The sequence below is a fragment of the Mobula hypostoma genome, chromosome 4, assembly GCF_963921235.1.
Source record: "Mobula hypostoma chromosome 4, sMobHyp1.1, whole genome shotgun sequence".
NCBI lineage: Eukaryota > Metazoa > Chordata > Chondrichthyes > Myliobatiformes > Myliobatidae > Mobula > Mobula hypostoma.
In genome coordinates this window covers 121,963,863-121,991,375 of record NC_086100.1, presented here as the reverse complement: position 1 = coordinate 121,991,375, position 27,513 = coordinate 121,963,863, and the positions used below count along the sequence as shown (strand labels likewise).

The 27,513-nt window shown below is 41.3% G+C and overlaps 2 protein-coding genes across 4 annotated transcripts in view; both read left to right on the top strand.

The window, feature by feature from the left end:
- The window catches only part of smad1 (SMAD family member 1), a 125,033-nt gene extending 120,014 nt beyond the window's left edge, over positions 1 to 5,019 (top strand). For all 3 annotated transcript variants that reach the window (XM_063046443.1, XM_063046445.1, XM_063046444.1), the window contains exon 7: positions 1,325 to 5,019. In XM_063046443.1, the coding sequence (XP_062902513.1) occupies positions 1,325 to 1,468 (144 nt within the window). In that variant the 3' untranslated portion in view covers positions 1,469 to 5,019. The remainder of the gene's footprint in view (positions 1 to 1,324) is intronic.
- An 11,406-nt stretch (positions 5,020 to 16,425) lies between these two features.
- mmaa (metabolism of cobalamin associated A) overlaps positions 16,426 to 27,513 on the top strand; it is a 47,009-nt gene continuing 35,921 nt past the window's right edge. Inside the window, exons 1-2 of the mRNA XM_063045037.1 lie at positions 16,426 to 16,902; positions 24,956 to 25,078. Of these exons, the coding sequence (XP_062901107.1) occupies positions 16,497 to 16,902; positions 24,956 to 25,078 (529 nt within the window). The 5' untranslated portion in view covers positions 16,426 to 16,496. The remainder of the gene's footprint in view (positions 16,903 to 24,955; positions 25,079 to 27,513) is intronic.

Genomic DNA, 27,513 nt, shown 5'->3' with positions numbered 1-27,513 from the left:
GCGACATCTCTAGGAAGAGGTACAGTCGACGTTTCGGGCCGAGACCCTTCGTCAGGACTAACTGAAGGAAGAGCTAGTAAGAGATTTGAAAGTGGGAGGGGGAGGGGGAGATCCAAAATGATAGGAGAAGACAGGAGGGGGAGGGATGGAGCCAAGAGCTGGACAGGTGATTGGCAAAAGGGATATGAGAGGATCATGGGACAGGAGGCCCAGGGAGAAGGAAAAGGGGGAGGGGGGAAAGAACCCAGAGGATGGGCAAGAGAAAAAGGAGAGAAAGAAAAAGAATGTGTGTATATAAATAAATATACCCCATCCGTTATTTATTTATATACACACATTCTTTTTCTCTCTCTCCTTTTTCTCCCTCTGTCCCTCTCACTATACCCCTTGCCCATCCTCTGGGATTTTCCCCCTGTCCCCCTTTTCCTTCTCCTGTCCCATGATCCTCTCATATCCTTTTTACCAATCACCTGTCCAGCTCTTGGCTCCATCCCTCCCCCTCCTGTCTTCTGCTATCATTTTGGATCTCCCCCTCCCCCTCCCACTTCCAAATCTCTTATTAGCTCTTCCTTCAGTTAGTCCTGACGAAGGGTCTTGGCCCGAAACATCGACTGTACCTCTTCCTAGAGATGCTGCCTGGCCTGCTGCGTTCACCAGCAACTTTGATGAATGGTGCTTGAAATTCCAGTATCTGCAGATTTCCTCGTGTTTGAGTAGCTACATAAATGTCACTTCTGTCCTCTGCAACATAGACTAGAACTTAGCTTGTTAAAATGACATCAAGATGAGTGGCTACTCCAGGCTCTACATACTGAGAGGTTGTGTTTGACCAAGAAGACGTGCAGAACCTGAGGCACCTAATCTGAAATTGGGATAAACTGGATGGAGCAGCAGTTAGTGCTGTTGCTGTTCAGCTTTAGATTGCCAGGTTTGAACCTAGCCTTGAGTGCTATGCATGTTCTCCATGTGACTACATTTTACTGAGTATTTTGGTTTTCTTGTACATACCAAGGTGTAAGTTAATTGGCTACCAAAATTGCTCTTGGTGTAGCTGGGTAGTAGGAAAACAGAGAGAGAAGGTGATGGAGATATGAGGAGAAAATGGGTTGTTACGGGATTAGTGTAGGTGGGTGCTCCATAGCTGGGGCAGGCTCAGTAGGCAGACAGACCGCTTTTTGCAACGTTTAACTGTGTTAGCATATTGATAATGAATCTTATCACATATCTAATCTAACAATTGTTTGCTTTCTTGGTTAAAGAAATATTTCATGTGTATTTGAATATTTTAGTAGTAAAATGAATTTTGCTTTTGTTGCACTTTTAGGGTTGGGGAGCTGAGTATCATCGACAGGATGTAACAAGTACCCCTTGCTGGATTGAGATTCATTTGCATGGTCCTCTGCAGTGGCTGGATAAAGTTCTCACCCAGATGGGTTCCCCACATAATCCTATCTCCTCTGTGTCATAACAGTGCTTGTTATGCTGCCTCATAGTGCTCATAAATTTTTGTGTTGATTTTCTGGAGTTTGTAATATCTTGAAGGACTAATAAAATGGGTACATTCTGGACTGTAATGAATGGGAATCTGGAAGTTACTTGACCTTTTGTGACCAATTGTTGGAGAAAGATGATCAGTCTTTTTAGTATACTGCTGTTCTTGTGAAAGTGTTCAGTTTACACTGTAGTATTCCACTTCTGCCTAATCTGAAGAGCTTGTATAGATTATGATTTTAGAATGCTAAAATGATGAAAGGTGACCAAGCATAGATAATTCACTTGAATGTTAACTGATGTTTTTAAATGCTAGTTTGTGGACAAAAAAGAGATGCAACGTCTTTTTTTCATTCATTGTAGCACAATTGCTGCACAGTTGGTATGTTAAAATTGAAGGTATATTGCATGGATGACTTGCAAATCTTCTATACATTAGGTCACTTTACATCTAAAGTACAAATGTGGAAGTGGACAAAAGGAGCCTTGTATGCAGCTCTGTCTTAAGTGCTGATGTCAACTTTTTTAAAACAATAATTAAATCAGAATAGTGTCAAGTTACAATTTAATTTGCAGTGGATTTCCAAGGTGTGTATGGATGCACAGATACGTTGAGATTTATAATTGTTACATTTGTCCTCATTTCAATTTTTTGGGACTTCAGATTTGATAATTGAAGAAGTAGGTAAGTGGGCAATGTGACCTGTGCTGTTTGGTGAGTTCAGTATTTTTAACGATTACATACTGTATAATGTGTACTTTATCAAGTCTATAAAGCTACTGTTCAGTTGCTAGTAGCTAAGCATTAGTTTTGAGGTTGTTAATTAAAATTTTTTTTTAAAAAAACACCATTTTGGTAAGCAAGATTTGTAGTGTATACCTTATTCTGGCTTTGTCACCTTTTATGTGCTAATTTCTCTTTGAAGAGAAGTATTGAGATATTTCTATAAATCCTCTGAGTAGCTGATCAGTGGATACCAACAAGTTAGCTATTTATACAATGATAAAGATAGTCTTGTACATCTTCCAGTTTTATTGGTTAAAGTTGGCTGGATGTTTGCAATACATTGTGGTTTTCCAAATAGCTTGTTTTATAAATAATGCCCAATTCTTTTCAGTTCTTGTATATGCACTTTTACACAGACTTTTGCTGTTGTGCTGTGGAATTGGGAATCAACATTTGTTTTGAGGATCACAAGTCCTTTACTAGAAATCATGTAATTTTTTTGGCCATTATTTTTAAAATACCTTTGACGTTTTGTAACAAATTTGAGAATTGCACCACAACAAATTCTATATGGTAACATATCTCTAAAATTCTATCTTTGAAGACATTGACTTTTATCAACTAACCCAGATTTGCAATTACTTTGACTTATTTGTTTAAATATTTTATCTAACTATCTTTAGTTTACTATCTACTTTTTGTGTGCATGCTGGGTGGGATTGAGGGAGTTATACAAGGGAAAAATTGGGTTTTCCTAAGCAAGATTGTATAGATTGTCACCTTGTTCCCAGACCTGTGCAAAATAATTAACACGACATAGGAGCAATGAGAGACCATAGTCTGGAGTTTTTAAAACAAAAGCATATTTGATTAATGTTTGGTGCATGGTTCATAATAGGAAATTTCACCATGATTACATGCTCAAAATATTACAATAAACCACATAACTTTGCACTACAAATGTTGTAATGGTTGAATTTACCATTATTTAGTGATATTAATACAAGCGTGCTGCAAAAAAATGAAAGCATTCTAAAAGATAGTTGAAAACTCTGCAATGAATCAGCATCCATGTGTAGAGTACTTCACTTACACAATAAAACAACCACTTTCCAACATTTTGGACAAGGTATTGGCACAAATTCTGCAGATTGTTAGGAATTTTCTGTTTGTGTTTGGAGATCCATATCTACATTCCCCATGTGGTTTCAAGGATGGAGTCATCTCTGCATATGCTTTGATGTCAGTCAACTGCAGAATTTTTGTCATTGTTAGATATATTTCTTAGAATGTTATTCAGCAGGCTGTATAACTGTTTTCATTTCTTAAGGGGACAAATAGTGTTGGGTTGCAGGTTCTGGTGGTTGCCAGAACATTGTTATAGCACAGTAGTCTTCTCAATGTTGTTGGGTATTTGAGATAGGTGCTGTATAGTTTGTGACGGAGTTTGCTTTTCTAAGTCTTACTCCTCTATAGATTAGTGTTTTGGAGCTTCCTCGTAAACAAACCAGTACAAAGAGTATTCCTTCTAAACGTACTGGTTTCAAAAAGTCTCCTCCAGCTAGGGATAGCTTTTTGATACCCATGTGCCTCGGTCACTGTTCATGAGATTATTCTGTGAACTCAGATTTTCATACCGTTGATCATGGGAAGCCAGCCCAACTTAAAGAGATGCAAGTTTCTTACCCTAGCTTTTATAGGGACAACTCTGGTTGAACCTGTTAAGACTTCACTAAATAAGTATGACTTTGTGTTTCTTTTGCCCTGTGATCATCACACATAAGCTGTTTGCATACTGTGAGCTACGGCTTTTGCTGAGGCCTTGTTAGTACCATTAGGAAACGTCAAAGGTATGTTGTTGAAGGGTTAATGAGTGTCAGCGAAAATGACATTCTAGAAACTAATGGTATTAGTAGATTGCCCGCATGAAATAGGTCAGTGTCCTGCTTGTGGTGCTTATCAGTAAGATGTGTGCACTAATGCAGTCTTCAGCCAGCTTGAGAACCAAGGCTTATTGTGTCTGCCTGGTGCTCAATAAGTGACTGTCAGCTGAAACATGGTTGTGTTGTCATCTGTACATTAGGATTTTTCCATCACTTACACCCTGTCTATTCACCCTCTTACTGACAAAATGTCATATACTGATTATTTTGCTCAGGTGGTTTAGCCTTTCAATTTAGATCAACATAGAAACTGGTTGGAAACTAATTGAGAACTTGAAGTTTCATGGTAGTCTAAGATATATCAAGATTCTAATGGTAAAAGGGCAAGTCTTGCATTATTTATGGATTTATTTATCTTCATTTCAGCTATTTTACATATAAATAGGACTAGTTTAGCCAATTCAGTTCACTAAAATGCCCTCAAATGACATCAATGAAAGGATTTCACTTTTTGTACTATTATATTGCAGACTATCTATTTCAATCATGTTCATTATTTTGGTAAGCATGTAATATGATCGACTTTCTGCTTTGTTTCTCATGTCTCCATCCCACAGTGGACCAGTATGTAAATTGATGTTCCCAGAAATCAAAAGACTTGAAGACAGCAAAGAAGTGTTTTGCAGAAATAACGTACAAAATAAACATACTTTTCACTCAACAATTTGAGATATTCTTGAGTACTGTGTTGTGCTGTGATCAAATTGCATGAAATGTTTCAATAAAAAAAAATTCTGTGAATTACCCTAGACCATTTCTTCAATGTGACATTTGGCTTCAAGAAGTAATTAATATTATAGTAACATTAATTTATTTTACATGCTGCTTAAAAGAGAATAATTAAAGTTTAAACTTTCATTGGTATGTTTATGTTTGCCTTTTGTCTTCACGTTTAGTTTTTCTTTTGTATGGTGTTTGTAATCTAGAATTGGAAAGTTCTGAGCCCAGATTTTCCACATACACAGAAGCGAAGTATTTAATGCAGCTGACAATGTAATGCACCCTTTCACCTCGGTAGACATTTTACAAAATTAAATATTCATTATAGATGTACAGTATGGTTTTCAAATAATCAAGAGTATGTTGCATATTTACAATTGGTACATTTCTAATTAGATCTTTCTGTAAAGCTTATCACAAACCATGGCATCTTGTATAAAAGCAAAAATTGATGAAAACTCAGCAGGTTAAGCAGTGTCTGTGTTGAAAGAAACAGTTGGCATTTCAGAGTGAAACTTTCAACAGACAAGGTTTATTTAAGGGAAGAACAAAAGGAACTTCTTAGACTGGGTGATAGCCAAAAGGACTGAATTAGATCTCTTTGTGCCATCTATGAGAAGGTGCTTAAGATTTGTAAATCACAACCAGGAGGAGTTGAATGAAAAGGGAAGAGACAAAACAAAAATGCATAATAGGGCTTTTAATATTTTCTATTTTTTTTTATAACTATGGTTTCCTCTTTATCACTGTTCACAAGGGTATCATCCATATCTGGAATATCTTCCTCTCTATTGCTCTCGTGGCCTTCATCCAGGACAAGAATTGAGTTTCCCTTGTCCTCTCCCTCCATCCCACAAAATTCTGCATTCGTCACATTATCCTTAATGTCTACCACTTTCAAAATGACAGCACCACCAGTCACACACACTCAGCATTCTGTGAGGACTGTTTCTATTACATCTCCTTGGCTCTTCCAAATTCACTAAGATCTATCCTATTTCTTTCAGTACCTATGCCCACCAATCAGTGAGCCATATATTGCTTAATGAAGCAGTGGTTAACATGTACATACTAGCATTTGGTGTTTCTATGATGTGGTTTAAACAAAAATGCAACTCGGGTCCCTGCTTTCTAGGATACCTATGGAAGGCTGACATTGAGCTTCCCCCTTGCAATTCTCTTGTCTCATTCACTTCCAGTAGTAAAACAGCATCTTGACTTCTGACTAGGCAAGCTATAATTCTCAGGACTTGTTATTTCATCCAACAACTTTGGACACCATCCTTTTCACTTTGTATCAGAACTAGGTAGTTCTCAAAGAATTGCAAGGGTCAATACATAGGAGTTAAAGGGAGGCATTCACATCTAGGTTACAGAATGCTGGTAGCTGGGTCATTGTCAGGGGAGGAAAGGAGTCAGTCAGTGCAGAGTACCTTTGTGACTGTTCCCCTCATTAACTTTGGATACTGCAGGGGGATGACCTACCAGGAGAAAGCTCCAGTGGCTAGGTCTCTAGCACTGAGTCTGGCTCTGTGATTCAGAAGGAAAGAGGAGAGTGATAGGGAATTCATTGGTTGGAAGATTCTGTGGACAGGAACAAAACTCACTGATGTATTGCTGCTCAGTTTGCCAGGGTCAGGGAAACGTCTTGGATCGAGTCCACAAATTCTTCAGAGGGAGGGTGAGCAGCTAAAAGTCATGGTACACATTGGTGCCAGCAACATAAATAGGAAAAGGGATTGAGGTCCTGAAGAATGTAGGGAGTTGGTAAGGAAGCTCAAAAGCAGTATCTCAAGTGTATTTATATCTGGACTGCTGCTTGTCCCAAAAATAAAAATAAAATACGGCAGACAGATGTGGCTGAAGAGTTGGTGCAGAGGGCAGGGTTTCAAATTTGTGAATCATTGGTGAAGATAGGACCTACACAAAAGGGATAGGGTACACCTGAACTTGAGAGAGACCTATGTCCTTGTGGGTAGATTTGCTAGAGCTGCTGGGAAGGATTTAAACTAGGTTAGCAGAGGGGTAGTTGGGTGAGTGTTGTCAGATGATGGAGCAGTTGGACAAGAGAAGCACAGGTGCGCTTACAGGACTGCTTTGAATCGGTGCACTGGACTGTATTCAGGGATTAATCTTCGAATCTGAATGAATATGCTGCAGTTGTTACCGGCTTCATTAAAACCTGTGTGGATGATTGTGTGCTGATAAAGACTTACTGTACATTGGAAACCAAAAGCTGTGGATGAACCAGGAGATATGTTGGCTGCTGAAGGCTAGATCTGTGGCATTCAAGTCTGGTAACCAGAAAACCAGGTATGATTTGTGGAGGGCTATTTCAAGGGCAAGGAGACAATTTTGATTGAGGTTGGAGGTGACATTGGATGTACGACAACAGGGTTTACAAGACATTACTTTCTACAAAGCGAAACCCAATAGCATGAATGGCGGTGATGCTTCACTACCAGATCAACTCAAAGCCTTCTATACCCGCTTTGAAAGGGAGAATGTAACTATAGCTGTGAAGATCCTGCTGCACCTGATGATCTCAGAGGTCGATGTTAGACTATCTTTAAAGAGGATGAACCCTCGCAAGGTGGAAGGTCTTGATGGAGTATCTGGTAAGGCTCTGAAAACCTGTGCCAACCAACTGGCAGGATTATTAAAGGACATTTTCAACCTCTCACTGCTATGTGCGGAAGTTCCCACTTCAAAAAAGCAACAATTATACCAGTGCCTAAGAAGAATAATGTGAGCAGCCTTAATGACTATCGCCCAGTAGCACTTGCATCTACAGTGATGAAATGCTTCGAGAGGTTGGTCATGACTAGACTGAACTCCTGCCTCAGTAAGGACCTGGACCCATAGCAATAGGTCAACAGCAGATGCAATCTTCAATGGCTCTTCACATATCCTTAGTCCACTTGGACAACACAAACACCTATGTCAGGATGCTGTTCATCAACTATAGCTCAGCATTTAATACCATCATTCCCACAATCCTGATTGCGAAGTTACTGAAACTGGGACTCTGTACCTCCCTCTGCAATTGGATCCTTGACTTACTAATCGGAAGACCACAATCTGTGCGGATTGGTGATAACATCTCACTGATGATCAACACTGGTGCACCTCAGGGATGTGTGCTTAGCCCACTGCTCTACTCTATACCAATGACTGTGTGGCTAGGCATAGCTCAAATACTATCTATAAATTTGCTGATGATACAACCATTGTTGGTAGAATCTCAGGTGGAGACAAGAGGGCGTACAGGAGTGAGATATGCCAACTAGTGGAATGGTGCTGCAGCAACAACCTGGCACTCAATGTCAGTAAGACTAAAGAGCTGATTGTGGACTTCAGGAAGGGTAAGACCAAGAAATGCATACCAATCCTCATAGAGGGATCAGAAGTGGAGAGGGTGAGCAACTTCGAGTTCTTGGGTATCAAGATATCTAAGGACCTAACCTGGTCCCAACATATCGATGCAGTTATAAAGAAGGCAAGACAGTGACTATACTTCATTAGGAGTTTGAAGAGATTTGGTATGTCAACAAATACACTTAAAAACTTCTATAGATGTACCGTGGAGAGCATTCTGACAGGCTGCATCACTCTCTGGTATGGGTGGGGGGGGGGGGGGCGGGGGGCTACTACACAGAACCGAAAGAAGCTGCAGAGGGTTGTAGATTTAGTCAGCTCCATGTTGGGTACTAGCCTACAAAGTACCCAGGACAACTTCTAGGAGTGGTGTTTCAGAAAGGCAGCATCCATTATTAAGAACCTCTAGCACCCAGGGGATGCTCTTTTCTCACTGTCACCATCAGGTAGGAGGTATTGAAGCCTGAAGGAACACACTCAGCAATTCAGAAACTGCTCTTCCCCTCTGCCATCTGATTCCTAAATGGACATTGAACCCTTGGACACTACCTCACTTTTTAAAATATATATTCTGGGTTTTGCACAATTTTTAATCTATATACATATACTGTAATTGATTTACTTATTATAATTTTATTATCTTTTCCTTCTTCAATATTATGCATTGCATTGAACTTCTGCTAAGTTAACAAATTTCACAACACCTGCCGGTGGTGATAAAGCTAAATCTGATCCTGAGTTGGTATAAAGATAGATGCAATGTCTAGAGAGACTGAGGAAGGGCATAAATGCAGTCAGTTGGATGAACTGAGATGTATTAAATGTGGGAAATATTAAGAATAAAGGTGACAAACTTAAACATGGATTGGTACATGAAATTATGATGTGACCATTACAGAGACTTGGCTATCACAAGGGCAGGATTAATTGCTTGATGTTCTAGGGTTTTGATGTTGCTAATCAGGTATGGTGTCACAGCTGCAGAAGGGGAGGCTGTGTGGAAGTCAGAAACAGGAAGGAAGCAATCACTCTTTTGGGAGTAATCTATAGAGCTCCCGATACCCACCATGACACCAAGGAGCAAATAACAGGCAGATTTTGGAAAGTAACAGGGTGGTTGCCAAGGTTGACTAAAACTTCCCTAATATTGATTGGCACCTCTAGTGTAAAAGGTTTAGATGGACCTTTCTATGGGTGAACATTTTGCAAATGGTGACCATAACTCCCTGACATTTAGCACAGTCATGAACAGAAGCAGATGATAATGGGAAAGTATTCAATTGGGTAGGGCTAACTACGATGGTATTAGGCAGAAACTGAGTGTAAATTCAGAACAGATATTCTAGGGAAATACACAGCAGAAATATGGAGATAGTTTAGGGGACCACTTCTATGGGATTCTGGATAGATTTGTTCCACTGAGAAAGGGAAAGAATGATCGGCTAACCACCATTTGTGGAACATTTAGTCAAGAGGAAGAAGGAAACATGCTTAAGGTTTAGAAAGCAAAAAAAAAAAATCAGAGCTTTTGAGGATTATAAGGTAGCCAAGAAGCTTAAAAAAGGAAGTAGGAGAACTAGAAGGGGACATGAGAAGGCATTTGATGAGTAGGATTAAGGAAAAACCTAGGTGTTCTACACATACGTAAAGAACAGGAGGCTGACGAGAGTAAGGATAGTACCGTTCAGGAATAAAGGAGGAAATGTACTTGGAGGTGGAGGTCGGGGACGTTCATAATGAACATTCTGCTTCAGTGTTCATAAGCAAGAAGGACTTGGAGGTCCATGATTAGTGCTATTCAACTGGGATTTAGTTTGGGACCCCTGCTCTGTGATTAATTTCAATATAAATGATGGGTGAGGAAGGGGAGAGTTGGATTAGTAAGCTTGCAAATGGCACAACACTTGGAGGTGTTGTGGATAATGTAGAAGGTCCTCATAAGTTACAATAGGATATAGTCAGTAATCAAAGGGTGCCCAAGAAGAATGTGGTAACGTGCCTCAATAACTATTGTCCAGTAGCAATTACATCTATTGTGATGAAGTGCTTTGAGAGGTTGGTGATGAAACATACCAACTCCTGCCAGAGGAGCAACTTGGACCTGCTCCAATTTGCCTACCATTGCAACAGCAGATGCCATTTCATTGGCTCTTCACTCAAACCTGAAACATCTGGACAGTAAAGATGCATATATCAGGTTGCTCTTCATTGTCAACAGTTCTGTATTCAATACTATCATCCCCTCAAAGCTAATCAATAAGATTCAGGACCTAGACCTCAATAATACTTTGTGCAACTGGATCCTTGTTTTCCTCACTTACAGACCCCAGTCAGTTTGGATTGGCAACAACATCTCCTCCGCAATCACTATTAGCACAGGTGCACCACAAGGCTGTGTGCTTAGTCCCCTGCTCTACTCGCTTTATTTATACTTATGACTGTGAGGCTAAGCACAGCTCCGATGCCATATTTACATTTGCTGATGACACTGCTGTCATTGACAGAATCAAAGGTGGTGACGAATCAGCACATGGGAGGGAGATCAAAAATTTGAATGAATGCTGCCACCACAACAACCTCTCACTTAATATCAGCAAAACCAAAGAGTTGATTACTGACTACAAGAGGAGGAAACTGGAGGTCTATGAGGCAGTCCTCATCTGGGGATTAGAGGTGGAGAGGGTCAGCAACTTTAAATTGCTTGTGTTATCACTTCAGAGGATCTATCCTGGGTCCAGCACGTAAATGTCATTACAAAGAAAGCTCTGCAGCTCCTCTACTTTCTCAGAAGTTTGCAAAAAAATTGGCAGGTCATCTAAAACTTTGGCAAACTTTTATAGATGTGCGATGAAGAACATACTGACTGTTGCCTCGCAGCCTGATATGGAAACACAAATACCCTTGAACAGAAAAGCTTACAAAAAGTAGTGGATACAGCCCAATCCATCACGGGTAAAGCCCTCCCCACCACTGAGCACATCTACAAGGAATGCTGTCACAGGAAAGCAGCGACCCTCATCAAAGACCCCCACCATCCAGGCCATACCCTCTTCTTGCTGCTAGCATCAAAAAGAAGGTACAGGAGCCTTAGGACCTAAACCATCAAGTTCAGAAACAGTTATTACTCCTCATCCATAGGCTCTTGAACCAGAGGGGATAACTTAATTCAACTTGACTAATCCCAAAAAAGAACTATTCCCACAAATTATGGACTTACTTTTAAGGACACTTCATCTCATGTTCTCAATAGTCATCTCTCTATTAATTATTATTTTGTTTGTTTTTCTTGCACGCTGGTTGTTTGTCCATCTTGTGTGTGGTTTTTCATTGATTTTATTGTGTTTCTTTGTATTTACTGTGAATTCCTGCAAGAAAATGAATCTTGGGGTAGTATACAGTGCCATATATGTACACTGATAATAAATTTACTTTGAACTTTGATCAGACTTGGACAGAGAAGTGGCAGATGGATTTCAGTCTGCAAAAGCGTCAAGTGATATATTCTGGAAAAGCAAACTTGAAGGCACACTGCAATTTTAATGACAGTTTTTGACTGCGTGAGGAACAGAGTGAACTTGGGTCCAAGTCCATTAATCCCCTAAAGCTGCCGCAGAAGTTGATATGGTGGCAAAGAAGGCATATGGTGCATTGGCTTCATTAGTCAGGGGGAATGAGTTTATGATCTGTAAGATAATGTTGCAGCAATATAAAATTGATTAGATCACACTTGGATATTTGCTCAGTTTTGGTCATCTCATTATAGGAAGGATGTGGAAGGTTTAGAGAGGGTGCAGTAGAGATTTACCAGGATGAGAGAATGTCTGCACCCTGGCATTCTCTCACCAGGGTTAGAGAAGGGCTACTGCACAGGACCAAAAGAAGCTGCAGAGAGTTGTAAATTTAGTCGGCTCCATCTTGGTACGAGCCTACAAAGTACCCAGGACATCTTCAAGGAGCGGTGTCTCAGAAAAACAGCGTCCATTATTAAGGACCTCCAGCATCCAGGGCATGCCCATTTCTCACTGTTACCATCAGGAAGAGGGTACAGAAGCCTGAAGGCCACACTCAGCGATTCAGGAACAGCTTCTTCCCCTCTGCCATCCGATTCCTAAATGGACATTGAACCCATGAACACTACCTCACTTTTTAAAAAAATATTATTTCTGTTTTTGCATGATCTTTAATCTATTCAACATACATAATTTATGTATTCATTTTTTTCTTCGGTGTTATGTATTTCATTGAAGTGCTGCTGCTGCTAAATTTCATGACACATGGTGGTGATAATAAACCTGATTCTGATTCTGTTTTATGAGGAAAGGTTGAACAAGCTCAGACTTTTCTCTTTGGAGCAACAGAGGATGAGAAGTGACTTGATAGAGGTGTGTAAGATTATGAGAGGCACAGATTGAGTGGACAGCCAACACATTTTACCAGGGCACCAATGGCCAATACTAGAGGACATCCATTTAAGGTGAGTGGAAAAAAATTAGGCGAGATGCCAAGTAGGTTTGTTTACAAGAGAGTGATGGTACAGGCCAATACAATAGGGATATTTAATTCCTATTTTAATATTTAATATTCTTAGGCACAATGTACGAAAAATGGAGGGTTATGGGCTGTGTTAGACCGATCATGGAGTAGGTTTATATTGATCAGTACAACACTGTGAGCCAGATGGCCTGTACTGTTCTATATTCTATTCATCTGCCTGTAATGTTAACCTTTCTCTCACCATGGTCACGTCCAGACCTGGTTGCAGCATGTTCCGCTAATTAGGATTACAAGATGTACAGTTTGTATGCTTCTTAGTTATATCCTCTAATGTATTGTGTGCAAGACATTAATGCCACCCACATTAGCTTTCCCTCAAGGTCCTTTACATAAATAGCACCTAATCTGTGTCCTGCAGCATATATACTGTTGGACCTCAATGTGCTTGTCAATAATGTTATGTCATGAATACAAATCCAACAATCTGCTCTCCTATGGTTAGAAATCCCAATGGTTTGGCATCTGCTTACAGCATTCTCGTTCACTTGAACTCTTCAAACACGCTTGGTCCTGCACTCACTGTAAGAACAATGGAGTCCCAACTCCTGCACTCCCTTAGAATTTAACTGCGTTCACTGGAAAATATATTTTACTAATGGAAATAAAAAAGTGGATGAAAAGAGTTGGGATACGGAAAAACATTCAATAAAGAAAAAGTACGTCGCATCCGGAGTTTCTCCGGTTAGCGGACGATTTCCCTCCATGCCTCTCTGACGCAGTGGGGAACCGCGTACAGGGCAAGTTACAGCAGTGGTTTGCCATTGCCTTCTGCCGGGTGGGTTTCCAAAGAGATCACCAGCTCGTAACCAACATCCAATAGTCTGGATAATTTACCAGTCCGACAGCAACAAAGTTCCTAAATGTGCCAGATTAACAATTTTCCTGTAGTTTCTTCTTGATAGTTCCTCCTAAAAGACCAGAAAGCTTTAAATGGACCAAGGTGTCTTTTGCTGGTTTAAAGTGTCAAGCAATTGATCTGTTCGGATAACAAGAATTATGTATAATTTAGCTGTGAGAAACAAATCAGTACAATACCAGTTCATTTACCCCAGGAATATCAATAGGCTACATCAGAGCCTGTAGTGGCAATGTGGTTTTCCCTGGCTCCCAGAATTACTGAGGACATACAGTATAGTGCTTGGTCCTCCCACGTGACTGGAGAGAAACGCGGGTCAGAAGTTTCTCACCCCTTCAATGATCTTGTTTTTGGATGTGCCTGGATTGCTGGAACGAGGTCATAGGCGATAACGCTTCTAGCAGCGTGCCGAGGAAACTTATTCTTGCTTAAAGTAATTCTACCCTACTCCCAAATTAGTGTGAAAATACATGTACTGTATAATGGACCGTGGTTTAACATACAGTGTTTCTGGGTGTTTTGGGCACCAAATTAGATTTAAGTTGCACTTCAGCAGGGTTTCAAATTTTCAAAGTAAATTTATCATCAAAATATGTTTACTGTATGTCACCACATACTACGAGATCCACTTTCGTGTGGGCAGTTAACAGGAAAATAAAGAAATATAATAGAAATCATGAAAAAGCTATATACAAAGACGAACAAACTACCAATGCGCAAGAAAAAATCATGCAAATAATTATAAAAATGTAAATACTGAGAACATGAGTTGTAGGTTCCTTGAAAGTGAGTCTTGGTGTGTCTGTACAAACTACATATACATTAAATAAAAGCACGCACGCGAGAGATGGTTTCACGTTACAGCGAGAGTGAGAACAAGGCGCACGCGTGGACAACAGATCAAATCGTAGAACTAAGGGGGGGGGTCATTGCTCTAAAAGATTCGATCCATACATTACACTTCCTCCCCATTTAGATTAATGCATCATAAAACTGTGTATGTACAAAACATTCATTTTCCCTTTCATAAACTCATATTCCAAATAAATACGCTTTCACAATAACAGTCCATAACAACTTCACAGTTCTGAAGGTATAATAATTCGGAGCCTCAAAGCTCCTCCCAGGCGAGCTGACACTCCATGAGCGAGTCTGTCGGAGTCATCTACTGTATCCAGTGCGCCCTGTGCCACCTCCTCTACAGCGGTGGAACCTGACATAGATTAGGGGCTGTTTCATCAAGCAGCTTCACTCCATCCTTTGCGAATGGCAGGGTCTCCTTTTCAATTCGACTCCCCGTTCTCATACCGACACCCCGCTACTGCCACAATGAGGCCAAACTTAGGTTGGAGTAGCAACACTTCTAAGTAGCCTACAACCTGATGGCATGAACATTTATTTTCCTAACTTCTGGCAATTTCTCCCCCTCTCCCTTCTTTTTCCATTCCCCCTTCTGCTTCTGCTCTCACCCATTCTCTTCTTATCTGCCCTTCACCTCCTTCTGGTACCCCTCATCTTTCCCTTTCTTCCATAGTCCACTGTCCTCTATCAGATTTCTTCTTCTTCAGCCCTTTACCTTTTCCACTTGTCACCTTCCAGCTTCTTACTTCAACCCTCTTCCCCCCCCCCCAGGTTTCTTCTATGACCAGCTCGTATTCCTCCCCCCCCCCCCCACTATCACCTTATTCTAGCCCCTGTCCCCTTCCTTTTCGGTCCTGATGAAGGGTCAGCCCAAAACGCCCACTGTTTATTCTCTTCCATAGATAGTATCTGTTCTGCTGAGTTCTTTCAGCATTTTGTATGCGTGTGCGTGTTGCTCAAGATTTCCGGCATCCGTAGAATCTCGTGTTTATCAGTTTTTCCCTTTGTCTGTATAGTCTGATTCGCTGACAGGCTACATCACTGTCTGGTATGGAGGGGCTACGGCACAGGACCGAAAGAAGCAGAAGGTTGTAAATCTAGACAGCTCCATCTTGGGTACTAGCCTACAAAGTACCCAGGACATCTTCAGGGAGCGGTGTCTCAGAACGGCAGCGTCCATCATTAAGGACCTCCAGCACCCAGGGCATGCCCTTTTCTCACTGTTACTGTCAGGTAGGAGATACAGAAGCCTGAAGGCACACACTCAGCGATTCAGGAACAGCTTCTTCCCTTCCGCCATCCAATTCTTAAATGGACATTGAAGCTTTGGACACTACCTCGCTTTTTTAAATATACAGTATTTCTGTTTTTGCACATTTTAAAAATCTATTCAATATACGTAATTGATTTACTTGTTTATTTATTATGTTTTATTTTATTTATCATTTTTCTCTCTCTGCTAGATTATGTATTGCATTGAACTGCTGCTGCTATGTTAACAATTTTCACGTCACATGCCAGTGATAATAAACCTGATTCTGATTCTGGACATTACACATACAAAAGCGTATCAAATCATAATCACGAGAAAGTCTGCAGATGCTGTAAATCCAAAGCAACACATACAACATGCTGGAGGAACACGCCAGGTCAGGCAGCATCTATGGAAGTGAATAAACAGCTCGACGTTTATTAAAGGAGCTTGACTGTCACATAGTTTCACCCTATTCTTCCCCAGCTAATCAAATTTGATGGAAATGTTGTCACTGTCTACCCACCCCGACCATCATTCGTATCCGACCCATGGTCTTTCAGGTAAAATGGAAGGTCAGAGCGTCAAGGAGGCGCATGCGTGCGAACTAACAATGCATCGGAAGTATATGCGGGGCGGTGTATGCTGGGTACCATTGACCCGGCTTCGTCCGGCAGCTGAGCGGGCGGCAGTGTTCCCGGCCCCGGCCGAAGGATGATGTTACGGGCGGTACGGCCGCAGCTGCTGCCGGGCGGCTGGGCGCGCTGCCCGAGGGGAGGACCTTCGCGCCAGGGTCCCGCGCACCGGCGCGCGACCGGGTCGGAATTCCGGGTGTGGGCGCGCGGCATCGCGCACCAGGGTCTCGGCCCGGCACCGGACGGCCTTGCGAGCCTGGGGACGGAGCAGGAGCGGGTGTCCGACTGGGAGAGGAGGCTGCTCGACCGTTTGGGCAGCGGGCTGCTGAGTGGAAGCAGGTCGTGCCTGGCTGAAGGCATCACCCTGGTGGAGTCGACTCACAGACAGAAGAAGCACCTGGCGCAGCTGCTACTGCAGAGAGTGCTGACCTGCCAGAAGGAACGGGAGCGGCTGAACGGCGGGAGACCGCTGGCCTTCAGACTGGGTCAGTACTGAGTGGCCTTTTGAAACACCATCGCAGCGTCATCAAGTGAAGTCTTAGTTGTTATTATTATACCAAACGACCTTTTATTCCTCAAAATAAAACCACAATACCGTGGATCTTGGAAGTCCGAAATGCCAAGAAATATTTGACATCAGCTGGGAAAGACAAAAGCAGTTAAAGTCATCCAAACTTCGAAGAGGTGATTTTTCAAAGGTAGTATAAGGAAAAAAAGAATAAAAGTAGTGTGTGAAAGGGTGGAAAACAGGAGAGATTAGACGACAAAGGTTTGATGATGTAAGGTGAAAAAAAGTAACAGAAACAAAATATTGGTCTAGAGGTGGTGTAAATGGGAGAAGCAGAATAATTCTCAAACATTTCAATGGGTAGCTACCCATTTCTTTGGCTATTTAGATTTTATTGTAAAAGGTATAGATACTCTGTTTGAGCCTCCTTTAGATGGCTGGATCCTTGCTTCATAAAGAACAGGTCTGTCTGGTCATGGGAGGATCTCCAATGTCTTGATTTGGAAACCTCTAATTTGAATCTGGCCCTTTCTCAGTTGGAACAATACTTTGTGCTGCCACATCTGAAGGACCATTATATATTTGATCTGTGAAGTTTTAGAATGAGGGACATACACAAAATCACTGAGGAGCTCAGCAGGTCAGGAAACATCTGGAGGGAAATGAAGAGTCAAGGTATGGGGCTGAGACCCTTCATAAAGACTCAAGAAATGGTGAGATTTGAGGCCACATCTGTGGATCATTGATCAGGTGACTGACCATGAAGGTGTTGACATTTTCATAATGAAGGATGGAACTTGGGTCTTTTTATGATGAAACTGTTGGCAGAACCAGGTCTTGGGCATCTGTGAGCATTTCTAGAGCCATAAAATCATACCGTGCAAAAACAATCCCTTTGGCCCAACTCATCCGTGCTAATCAAGTAGTCAACCTGAATAAGTCCCATATGCCTGCATTTGGCCCATATCCAGCCTTTCCTATCCATTCAAAATGCATTTGAAAGTTGTAATTTTACTCAATTCTACTACTTCATCTGGCAGCTGTCCATCTGTCCACTACTCTCTGTAGATGAAGTTGCCTTCCGTTCCCCTTTAAATCTTTTCGCTCTCACCTTAAACCTATACTCCTTAGATTTAGATTTGCTTAGGCTCGGGGAAAAGACTGACCATCTAAATAATCTAAATGTTTTACATATCTGCATAAAGCCTCTCAGAGAAAACAGTCCCAGTTTATTTAGCCTCTTTGGAACTGGACAACTTGTTATATGATAACATGCTTCTGAATCTTTTCTGCATCCTTTCCAGCTTTATGGTAGCTAGGCAATGAGAATTGCACACTCTACTCCAAGCATGGCTTCACTAACAACTTGTGCAGTTTAACATGTTGTACAAGGTGCCATGACCAAAGAAGGCAAATGTATCAAACACATTCACCATCCTGTGTTCACGTGTCTGCTTTCAGGGAACTATGTGCTTGTACCCCTAGCAGCCTCTGTTCTACAACACTCTCTAGGTCTCTATCATTTATTGTGCATGTCCCCCCCCCCCCACCCCCAGTTTAACTTACCAAAGTAAAATACCTCACGTTTGAGGGTTAAATTTTATCTGCCATTTTTTGGCCATCTCACTCTGTTTATTTAGAGCTCATTCATTGTCCACTGTACCACCACTCATCTGCAAACTTACTAACCATGCCCAACTACCGTACTTTCTCATCCAAATCAACAGATAGGAGACCCAGTATTGATCCCTGTGGCAAATCACTGGTCACAGGCTTCCAATCCATGAAACAAGCATCCAAAACCACTTGGTGGGTTTCTTCCACCAAGGCAATTTTATATCCAAATTGCTGACTCATCTTGAATCCCATGTAATCTAATCTAGAGTAGACTATCATGCAGGTACCTCTCGGTAGTCTTGTTGAATTGTCCACCACCCTGCCTTCATCGCTTTTCAACTGAGAAACCGAATCAAATTTGAGGGGTGCACCATTTCTTGTAGCCAGCCATGCTGACTCTCCCTAATCAGTCCTCGTCTTTCCAAATACTGTTAGATCCTGTTCTTCATAATCCCGTCCAGTAACTTTCCCACCACTGATGTAGGCCCACCAACATGTAGTACGCTAGCTTGTCCTTACAGCTGTTTTAAGATAGAAACACAATATTTGCCACCCTCCAATCTTCTCGTACATCACCGATGGCTAAAGATGGAAATATCTGCAAAAGCCCATGCAATCATTTTCCTTTTAAGTCAGGCCCTGGGAACATGTATGCTTTATATTTGAATGCGCGCGGTATAAGGAATAAAATGGACGATCTTGAAATTCAGCTATAGATTGTCAAATATGACGTTCTGACCATCTCTGAAACTTCGCTAAAGGATGGCTGCCATTGGGAGCTGAATGTCCAAGGATATACGGTGTATCGGAAAGATAGGTTAGTAGGCAGAGGGGGTGGTGTGGCTCTGTGTATAAGAAATAATATTAAATCATTAGAAAGGGATGATATAGGATTGGAAGGTGTTGAGTCTCTATGGGTTGAGTTAAGAAATGGCAAGGGTAAAAGAACCTTAATGGCAGTTGTATACAGGCCTCCAAACAGCACCCAGGATGTGGATTACAAATTACAGCAGAAGAGGTGTATCATGATAATCATAGGGGATTTTAACATGAAAGTGGATTGGGGAAACCAGGTGAGTACTGGACCTCAAGAGAGAATTTGTAGAATGTCTAAGGGATGGCTTTTTAGAACAGCTTGTTGTTGAGCCCACTAGGGGATCGGCTGTGCTGGATTGAGTGTTGTGCAATGATCCAGAGGTAATAAGAGAGTTTAAGGTTAAGAAACCCTTAGGGAACAGTGATCATATTATGATGGAGTTCACATTGAAATTTGAGAGGGAAAAAGTAAAATCCAATGTGTTTGTATTTCAGTGGAATAAAGGAAATTACAATGGCATGAGAGGGAAACTGGCCGAAGTTGTCTGGAAAGGGACATTTGCAGGAAGGACAGCAGAGCAGCAATGGCTGGAGTTTCTGTGAAAAATGATGAAAGTGCAAGACAGATATATTCGAAATAAGAAGAAATTTTCAAAGGGAAGAAGGACACTACTGTAGCTGGCAAGTAAAGTCAGAGGTAAAGTAAAAGCAAAAGAGAGGGCATACAAGGAAGCCAGAGCTAGTGGGAAGATAGAGGAATGGGAAGCTTTTAAAAAATTGCAAAAGGAAACTAAGAAGGTCATTAGGAAGGAAAAGATGAATTATGAAAGGAAGCTGGTGACTAATATCAAAGAAGATATTAAAAGCTTTTTCAAGTATATAAAGGGTAAAAGAGAGTCGAGGGTAGATATAGGACCAATAGATAATGACGCTGGAGATATTGTAATGAGAGACGCAGAGATGGCCGAGGAACTGAATGCGTATTTTGCATCAGTCTTCACAGTGGAAGATGTCTGCAATATACTGGACATTCAAGAGTGTCAGGAAAGTGAAGTGTATGCAGTGAAAATTCTGACTGAGAAGGTGCTTGGGAAGCTTAATGGTCTGAGGGTGGATAAATCTCCTGGACCTGATGGAATGCACCCTCGGGTTCTGAAGGAGGTTGCTGGAGAGATTGCGGAGGCATTAATGATGATCTTTCAAGAATCGATAGATTCTAGCATTGTACTGGATGACTGGAAAATTGCAAATGTTACTCCTCTATTTAAGAAGGGTGGAAGGCAACAGAAAGGAAACTATAGACCTATTAGCCTGACATCAATGGTTGAGAAATTGTTGGAATGGATTGTTAGGGATGAGATTACAGAGTACCTGGAGGTACATGACAAGATAGGCCACAGCCAGCATGGTTTCCTGAAAGGAAGATCCTGCCTGACAAACTACTGCAATTCTTTGGAGAAATTACAAGCAGGGTAGACAAAGGAGATGCCGTAGACCTGGTGTACTTGGATTTCAGAAGGCCTTTGACAAGGTGCCGCACATGAGGCTGCTTAGTAAGATCAGAGCCCATGGAATTACAGGGAAGTTACTAGCATGGCTGGAGCATTGGCTGGTCGGCAGAAAACAGAGAGTGGGAATAAAGTGATCCTATTCTGGCTGGATGCCGGTTACCAGTGCAGTTGCACAGGAGTCTGTGTTGGGACTACTGCTTTTTACGATGTGTGTAAATAATTTGGACTACGGTATTAATGGATTTGTGGCTAAATTTGCTGATGATACAAAGATAGGTGGAGGAGTGGGTAGTGTTAAAGAAACAGAGAGCCTACAGAGAGACTTAGATGGTTTAGGGGAATGGCCAAAGAAGTTGCAAATGAAATGCAATGTTGGAAAGTGTATGGTTGAGCACTTTGGTGGAAGAAATAAATGGGCAGACTATTATTTAGAGAGGAGAGAATTCAAAATGCAGATATGCAAAGGGACTTGGGAGTCCTTGTGTAAGATACCGTAAAGGTCAACCTCCATGTTGAGTTGGTTGTGAAGAAGGCAAATGCAATGCTGGCATTCATTTCTAGAGGTATAGAATATAAGAGCAGGAATGTGATGTTGAGGCTCTATAAGGCACTCATGAGACCACACTTGGAGTATTGTGTGCAGTTTTGGGCTCCTTATTTTAGAGAAGATATACTGACATTGGAGAGGGTTCAGAGAAGGTTCACAAGAATGATTCCAGGAATGAAAGGGTTACCATATGAGGAACATCTGGCACCTCTTGGGCTGTATTCCCTGGAGTTCAGGAGAATGAGGGGGAATCTCAAAGAAACATTCTGAATGTTAAAAGGCCTCAACAGATTAGATATGGCAAAGTTATTCCTATGATAGGGAATCTAGGACAAGAGGGCAGAACTTCAGGATTGAAGGATGTACATTTAGAATAGAGATGCGGAGAAATTACTTTAGTCAGAGGGTGGTAAATCTGTGGAATATGTTGCCACGAGCGACTGTGGAGGCCAAGTCATTGGGTGTATTTAAGACAGTGATAGATAGGTTCTTGATTAGCTAGGGCATCAAAGGGTATGGGGGTGAAAGCAGGGGAGTGGGGATGACTGGCAGAATTGGATCAGCCCATGATTGAATGGCAGAGCAGACTCAATGGGCCAAATGACCTACTTCTGCTCCTATATCTTATGGTCTTAATGTATTATATTAATATAATATTAATATTAAATGCCTTAATGTGCTTTAAGACTCCCAGCATCTCCTTTGCAATGTGGATATATTACAAGACATTGCTATTCATTTCCCTTAATTCTTTAACTTACGCCCTTCTCCATGGTAAATATAAATGAGAATATTCATTTAGAATCTCAGCCAGTCTTCCTTGGCTCCATTCATTGATCCTTTAAGAGTACTCATTCTCTTCCTTGTTATCCTTTTGCTTTTAATGTACTTGTAAAATCTCTTCTTTTATTTGTCTGCAAGAACCATCTCTTGTTGTTTTGTCCTCCTGTTATCCCTCTTGTGTACTCCTGCATCTCTTGTACGAAGGATTTTCTAGATCCCAGTTGCTTCTGTCATATGCTTTCTTTTTCCTGAGTAGAGTTTCAATATTTCTCTGCAACGAGAGTTCCCTACTCTGCCACCCTTGCCCATTATTCGAACGGAACTCTCCCTACCTCACTTTTCAAAGCCTCCCATTTTCCAGGCATCCCTTCACCTTAAACTATCCATTGCAGATTCCTAACTAATGCCTTCAAAACTTGCCATGCCCCAATTTAGGACTTTAGGATCAGTCCCATCCTTCATAAGAATTTAAAAACTAATGGAATTGTGTTTACTGATCCCAAAATGCTCCCCACTGATATTTTGGTCACTTACCCCACCTTATTTCCCAATGTGTTGCCCCTTCTCTTAAACTGTCTACATATACTTTGAGGAAACTTTCCTCAAAATTCTGCCCCAATCAATCTTTTTGCACTATGGCAGCCTGGTCAATACGAGGGAGGTTGAAATCACTTAACCTTGCAACCCTCTTATCCTTACAGCTATCTGCAATCTCTAATTCCTGCAGACTATTGAGGGGACAATAATGCAATTCCATCGAAGTGATCATCCCCTTTGAGTTTCACCAATGTAACCTTACAGTACAATTCCACCCAAGATATCACACATGTATAGACACACCACAAAACATTTTTCCTTGTCTATCCTCCCACTTATCTTCCTTGCCCTCCTCATTCTTGATCATTCCCATCCCTGAACTTCCCGTCCGTTATTTAGTATGACCTCATTTCATCCCATCCCCATTCTCTGCTTGCTGCCTAGTCTCCTCCTGCCACCCTCAGTCCCACACCCTCCAACTTTTACTCATCATCACTCTTAACACCCTGCTGTTCAGCATAATCCTTTTTCCTGATTTTTGTAACCATCCCCTTCCCCGTCCTCCACACTCCCCCCCCCCCCCACCGATCTTTCCTCTGGTCTCTTACATCTCTCCCATGCATCTTCACTCCATCTTTGAACAGTATTCTCGTAGCAAGGGGCTAAAATTTTGCGTGGCTAATAGTCATAGGGTTGGACAGCACAGAAACAGGCCCTTCGACCCTCCGTGACCATGCTGACCTTTGTGGCCCATCCACACTTATCCCATTTGCATGCATTGGGTCCATATCCTTTTGTGTCTTGCCTATTCATATTTACTTGTTTAGTGATACAGTGTGGAGTAGCAAGTCCTACTGGCCCTTTGAGCCACACCTCCCCAGCAACCCCTGACAAACCTGATTAATCCTAACCCAATCACGAGACAATTTTACAATGACCAGTTAACCTACTTTGGTCTGTGGGAGGAAACCCATGCATTCCATGTGGAGGACATACAGAGACTGCTTACAGAACAGTGGCAGAATTGAACTCTGGAATGCCCTGAGCTGTAATAGTGTCTGGCTAGCCACTACGCTACTGTGGTGCCCAAATGGCTACCTAAATGTCTCTTAAGGTAGCGATTGTATCCGATTACATCATCTGCTCTGAGAGCGTATTCCAGATTTAAACCACTGTTCAAAAACAAACCTTTTGCTAAAATACATTTTAAAACCCCGTTCATCTTACATCTATGCCGTCTGTTTTTGATGCCCCTATTTTTGATATTGGCAACCTTAGATTGGTGACTTGGCAGAGTCATGGTCCTTAGGGTCACTATTGTAGCAGAGTGTAACGAGGCCAAAAGAAGGAAGGAGTGTTGGAGACACCCGGATTAAGAGTTTGGTAATGTACCTGCGTCATTCTTTACCTCTATAAGTTTGATACCTCTATAAATTTGACAACCACTGATTTGGTGATTAATTTCCATGTGCCGTTAGTCCAAGGAAACCTAAAGTTCAGAAGATATTAGCTAGTCATCCACCCTATCAATCTCTTGCAGTTTTTGAGTGTAGATCCATAGATAGCAAATCAATATTATAACATGCGTATTTTGTATTTTATGTATTGAAACAGAAGGATTATGAAAGATATCACTGAAGTGAGATTTGAAAGAGTAACGTACAGTACAGTGGCATAGCTTGTAGAGCTCCTGCGTCACAGTACCAGTAATCTGAATTCAGTCCTGCCCATGAGTGCTGCCTGCATGGAGCTCGCAGATACTCCACGTTACTACATCTGGTTACTCTGGGTGTTCCAGTTTCTTCTCACATGAGGTGTTGTCGGTTAATTGGCCATGTAAAATGACCTAGTGTTACATGAATGCTAGAATCTGGGGAGAGTGTGTGTCGATGAGATTGTGTGGAGAGTAGAAATTGGAGCAAGACAGGATTGATAGCAAACTGGTTGTTGATGGCCATACTAGATTTAGTAGGCTGAAAGGCTTGTTTCTATGCTGTATCTCTCTGACTAAAACAGTGATAATACCTTGGCTACTAAGGGCTTCTGATTAGACTTCGCCAAGCCTATTTCAAAGCAGTAACTTGTATTCAATCATTTTATTCCATACCCTTTCCAATAAAATGTTTTTGTTCAATGCTACTGGACTAATTGGAGGAGAATTCAAAGACCTGAAAACTATTCTAGCCTGTGATGACTTAATGTACTCATTTGCTCTTCAGGACTGACTGGCCCGCCTGGAGCTGGGAAATCCACATTTATTGAAAAATTTGGGACAATGTTGACAGGAAAAGGGCATAAAGTTGCTGTACTAGCTGTTGATCCATCTTCTAAAACTTCTGGAGGTACGTAGAGTTGCACATAGTAAGATACCTTTAAGGCAGTTCAAGATCATACATTTTTCCCTCCTATACTCAGCCAGCTCAAGTTCCACAATCTATATTTTTTGATATTTTAACTGCAAGCTGTACTGAATTTCAGAAGAAAATGGAGAAAACATTAATGTATTAATATTAAGTAATTTCCGTGTTTTGACAGATCCTTAGTATTTTTCTTTAAAATGTACCTGTACATAAGTTTTTATTGTATTAGTAATCGGGATATTTAATGAAATTAATGCTTCAAGGTTGCTATTTATGTAGAGCTTATTCAGTTGTTTCAAGAATTAGATTTGAGGTTATTTACAATACTTTTGTTTAGTCATTGAATACTGTAAATTCCAGTGTATAAGCCGAGAATTTGGCCCTAAAATTAGGGGGTCGGCTTATACAGAGGGTGCCAACTTTGGAAAAACGAATACACGGAAGACAGGTTGTATTTATTGGCTGTTTTTGAGTCAAATTTGTTCCACTGTCGATGCATAAATTCTTTGAGTGGTTTGTTTAAACTCACATCTAGTAGCTGGAGCACGGACATCAAACCACTGGGGATGACTGCGATATCTGTATTTTCAGCTTTCACTGCTGCTTTTGTCTCACCTGACGAGTGTGCTTTGAACATGTCCGAGACAAGTAACGACTTTTCCTTCCGGAAAACTTCGGGATGTCGACACCACACCTCTTTAACCCACTTCAAGCAACCCGCTTTGTCCATCCAGCAGCGTTTTTGGACGTAAACAACACCCCACGGGAATTTTCTGAACAATCTTTGTTTTTTGTCTCAACACAAGATCACGTCTATTCATAAATCGGATGCACCAACTTCGCGTAGCTTTGAAATTTTCGCTGACCTCATGGTGCTTTTCATCCCATTTCAATGCTTGAACTCGAATCATTTCTTGGGTAGCAGTGTATCCAGACGATTGCTGGTGATTCACCTACTCTAAAACTTTTTCTTCCAGTTCTGGCCACTGGCATATTTTCCCGCAGTTTGCACATTTCGTCTTTGGCATTTTCCCTCAGCGTGTCCTCTGCCTTTCTCCACTCTCTCGCTTGTTTCTCGTTTACACTAAACTTATTAGCAGCTGCAGAATTATTTGTTCCTTTAGCAAAATCAACAACCTTCAGCTTGAAGCCAGCATCATATCGCATTCATTTTAATATTTTGTACATGGTGGTCGCAAGCTCAATACTGAGTACACATACTGATCCCACCACCCCGGGTTATGTTTTAACGAGATTACGATGGGCGCTAAATGGTTTCACGGGGGTTACATTTCAGAGGATTCTTTACCGTTGGAGACCTAATCCAAAATTTCCCTCCCTGATTTATTTATTAAGAATTTGCTTATAACGCTCTACAATATGTGGGCCTGTTTTCTTAGCAGATACTGGTTCACAAAATTTCCAGGTTCCGGATCCGACAAAGCTGACTACTGACATGTGAGATCTTGCGATCTTTTCTGGTTAAATCAAAAATCTCTACAAAAGGGGTCAGCTTATACAAAGGTAACTTGAAAAAGTCACTTTTTTAACCTTGAAAATGGGGGGTCGGCTTATACTCCGGAATATACGGTATATTTTAAAAATATCAAATTTTTTCCTCCTCTCCCTTCCTTCATGTATGTTCCTGCAAGTCCTTTAGTATTTCAGAGATGACCATGCACAAGTATCTTAAAACCATAATCTGATAATCTTGCAGTTGTCCTGAGATGTGGGCTGATTGTCAATACTCATGCTTCCACAGGTAAGAGTGGCTCAAAGCTTGACTTTGTTCATAGTGTCTGGAAGCAATAAAGGCAAAGAATAATACATTACAGAAGCAGGCCTTTTGGTCCAACTGGTCCATGCTGACCGCAGCTAGTCCTTATTTCCTGCATTAGGACTCTAACCCTCCAAGCCCGTCTCCTCCATATCCAAATGCCTCTTAAATGTTGCAGCTGTACCTACCTCAACCACTTCCACCTTAACCATACCCCTCATTAAGTAAAGATCCAGTTTGTGTCCCTATAACTCAAACCCTCTAATCTAGGTAGCATCCTTCTATATCTTCTTGCACACACTCAACTTGATATTTTTCTTATAGGAATATGACCTACACTGTACACAGTCCTCCAAGTACAGTCTCATCAATGAGTTGTATAACAACAACATAATGTCCCTACTCCTCAATTGATGCCCTGACTGATAAATACCTTTTTTTACCACTTGTGCTTTTGCACTGGTGTTGCATGGCTGTTTTTGCACTTGTACTCCTAGGTCCCTCTGTTCCACAGCACTCATCAGTGCTCTGCTTTTGACTGTATGTGTCAACCCTAGTTTGGATGTCCAAAACACGTCACCTTGCACTTATCCAAGTTGAAATCCACTTCTATTCCTCAACCCTTGTCCCTAACTGATTA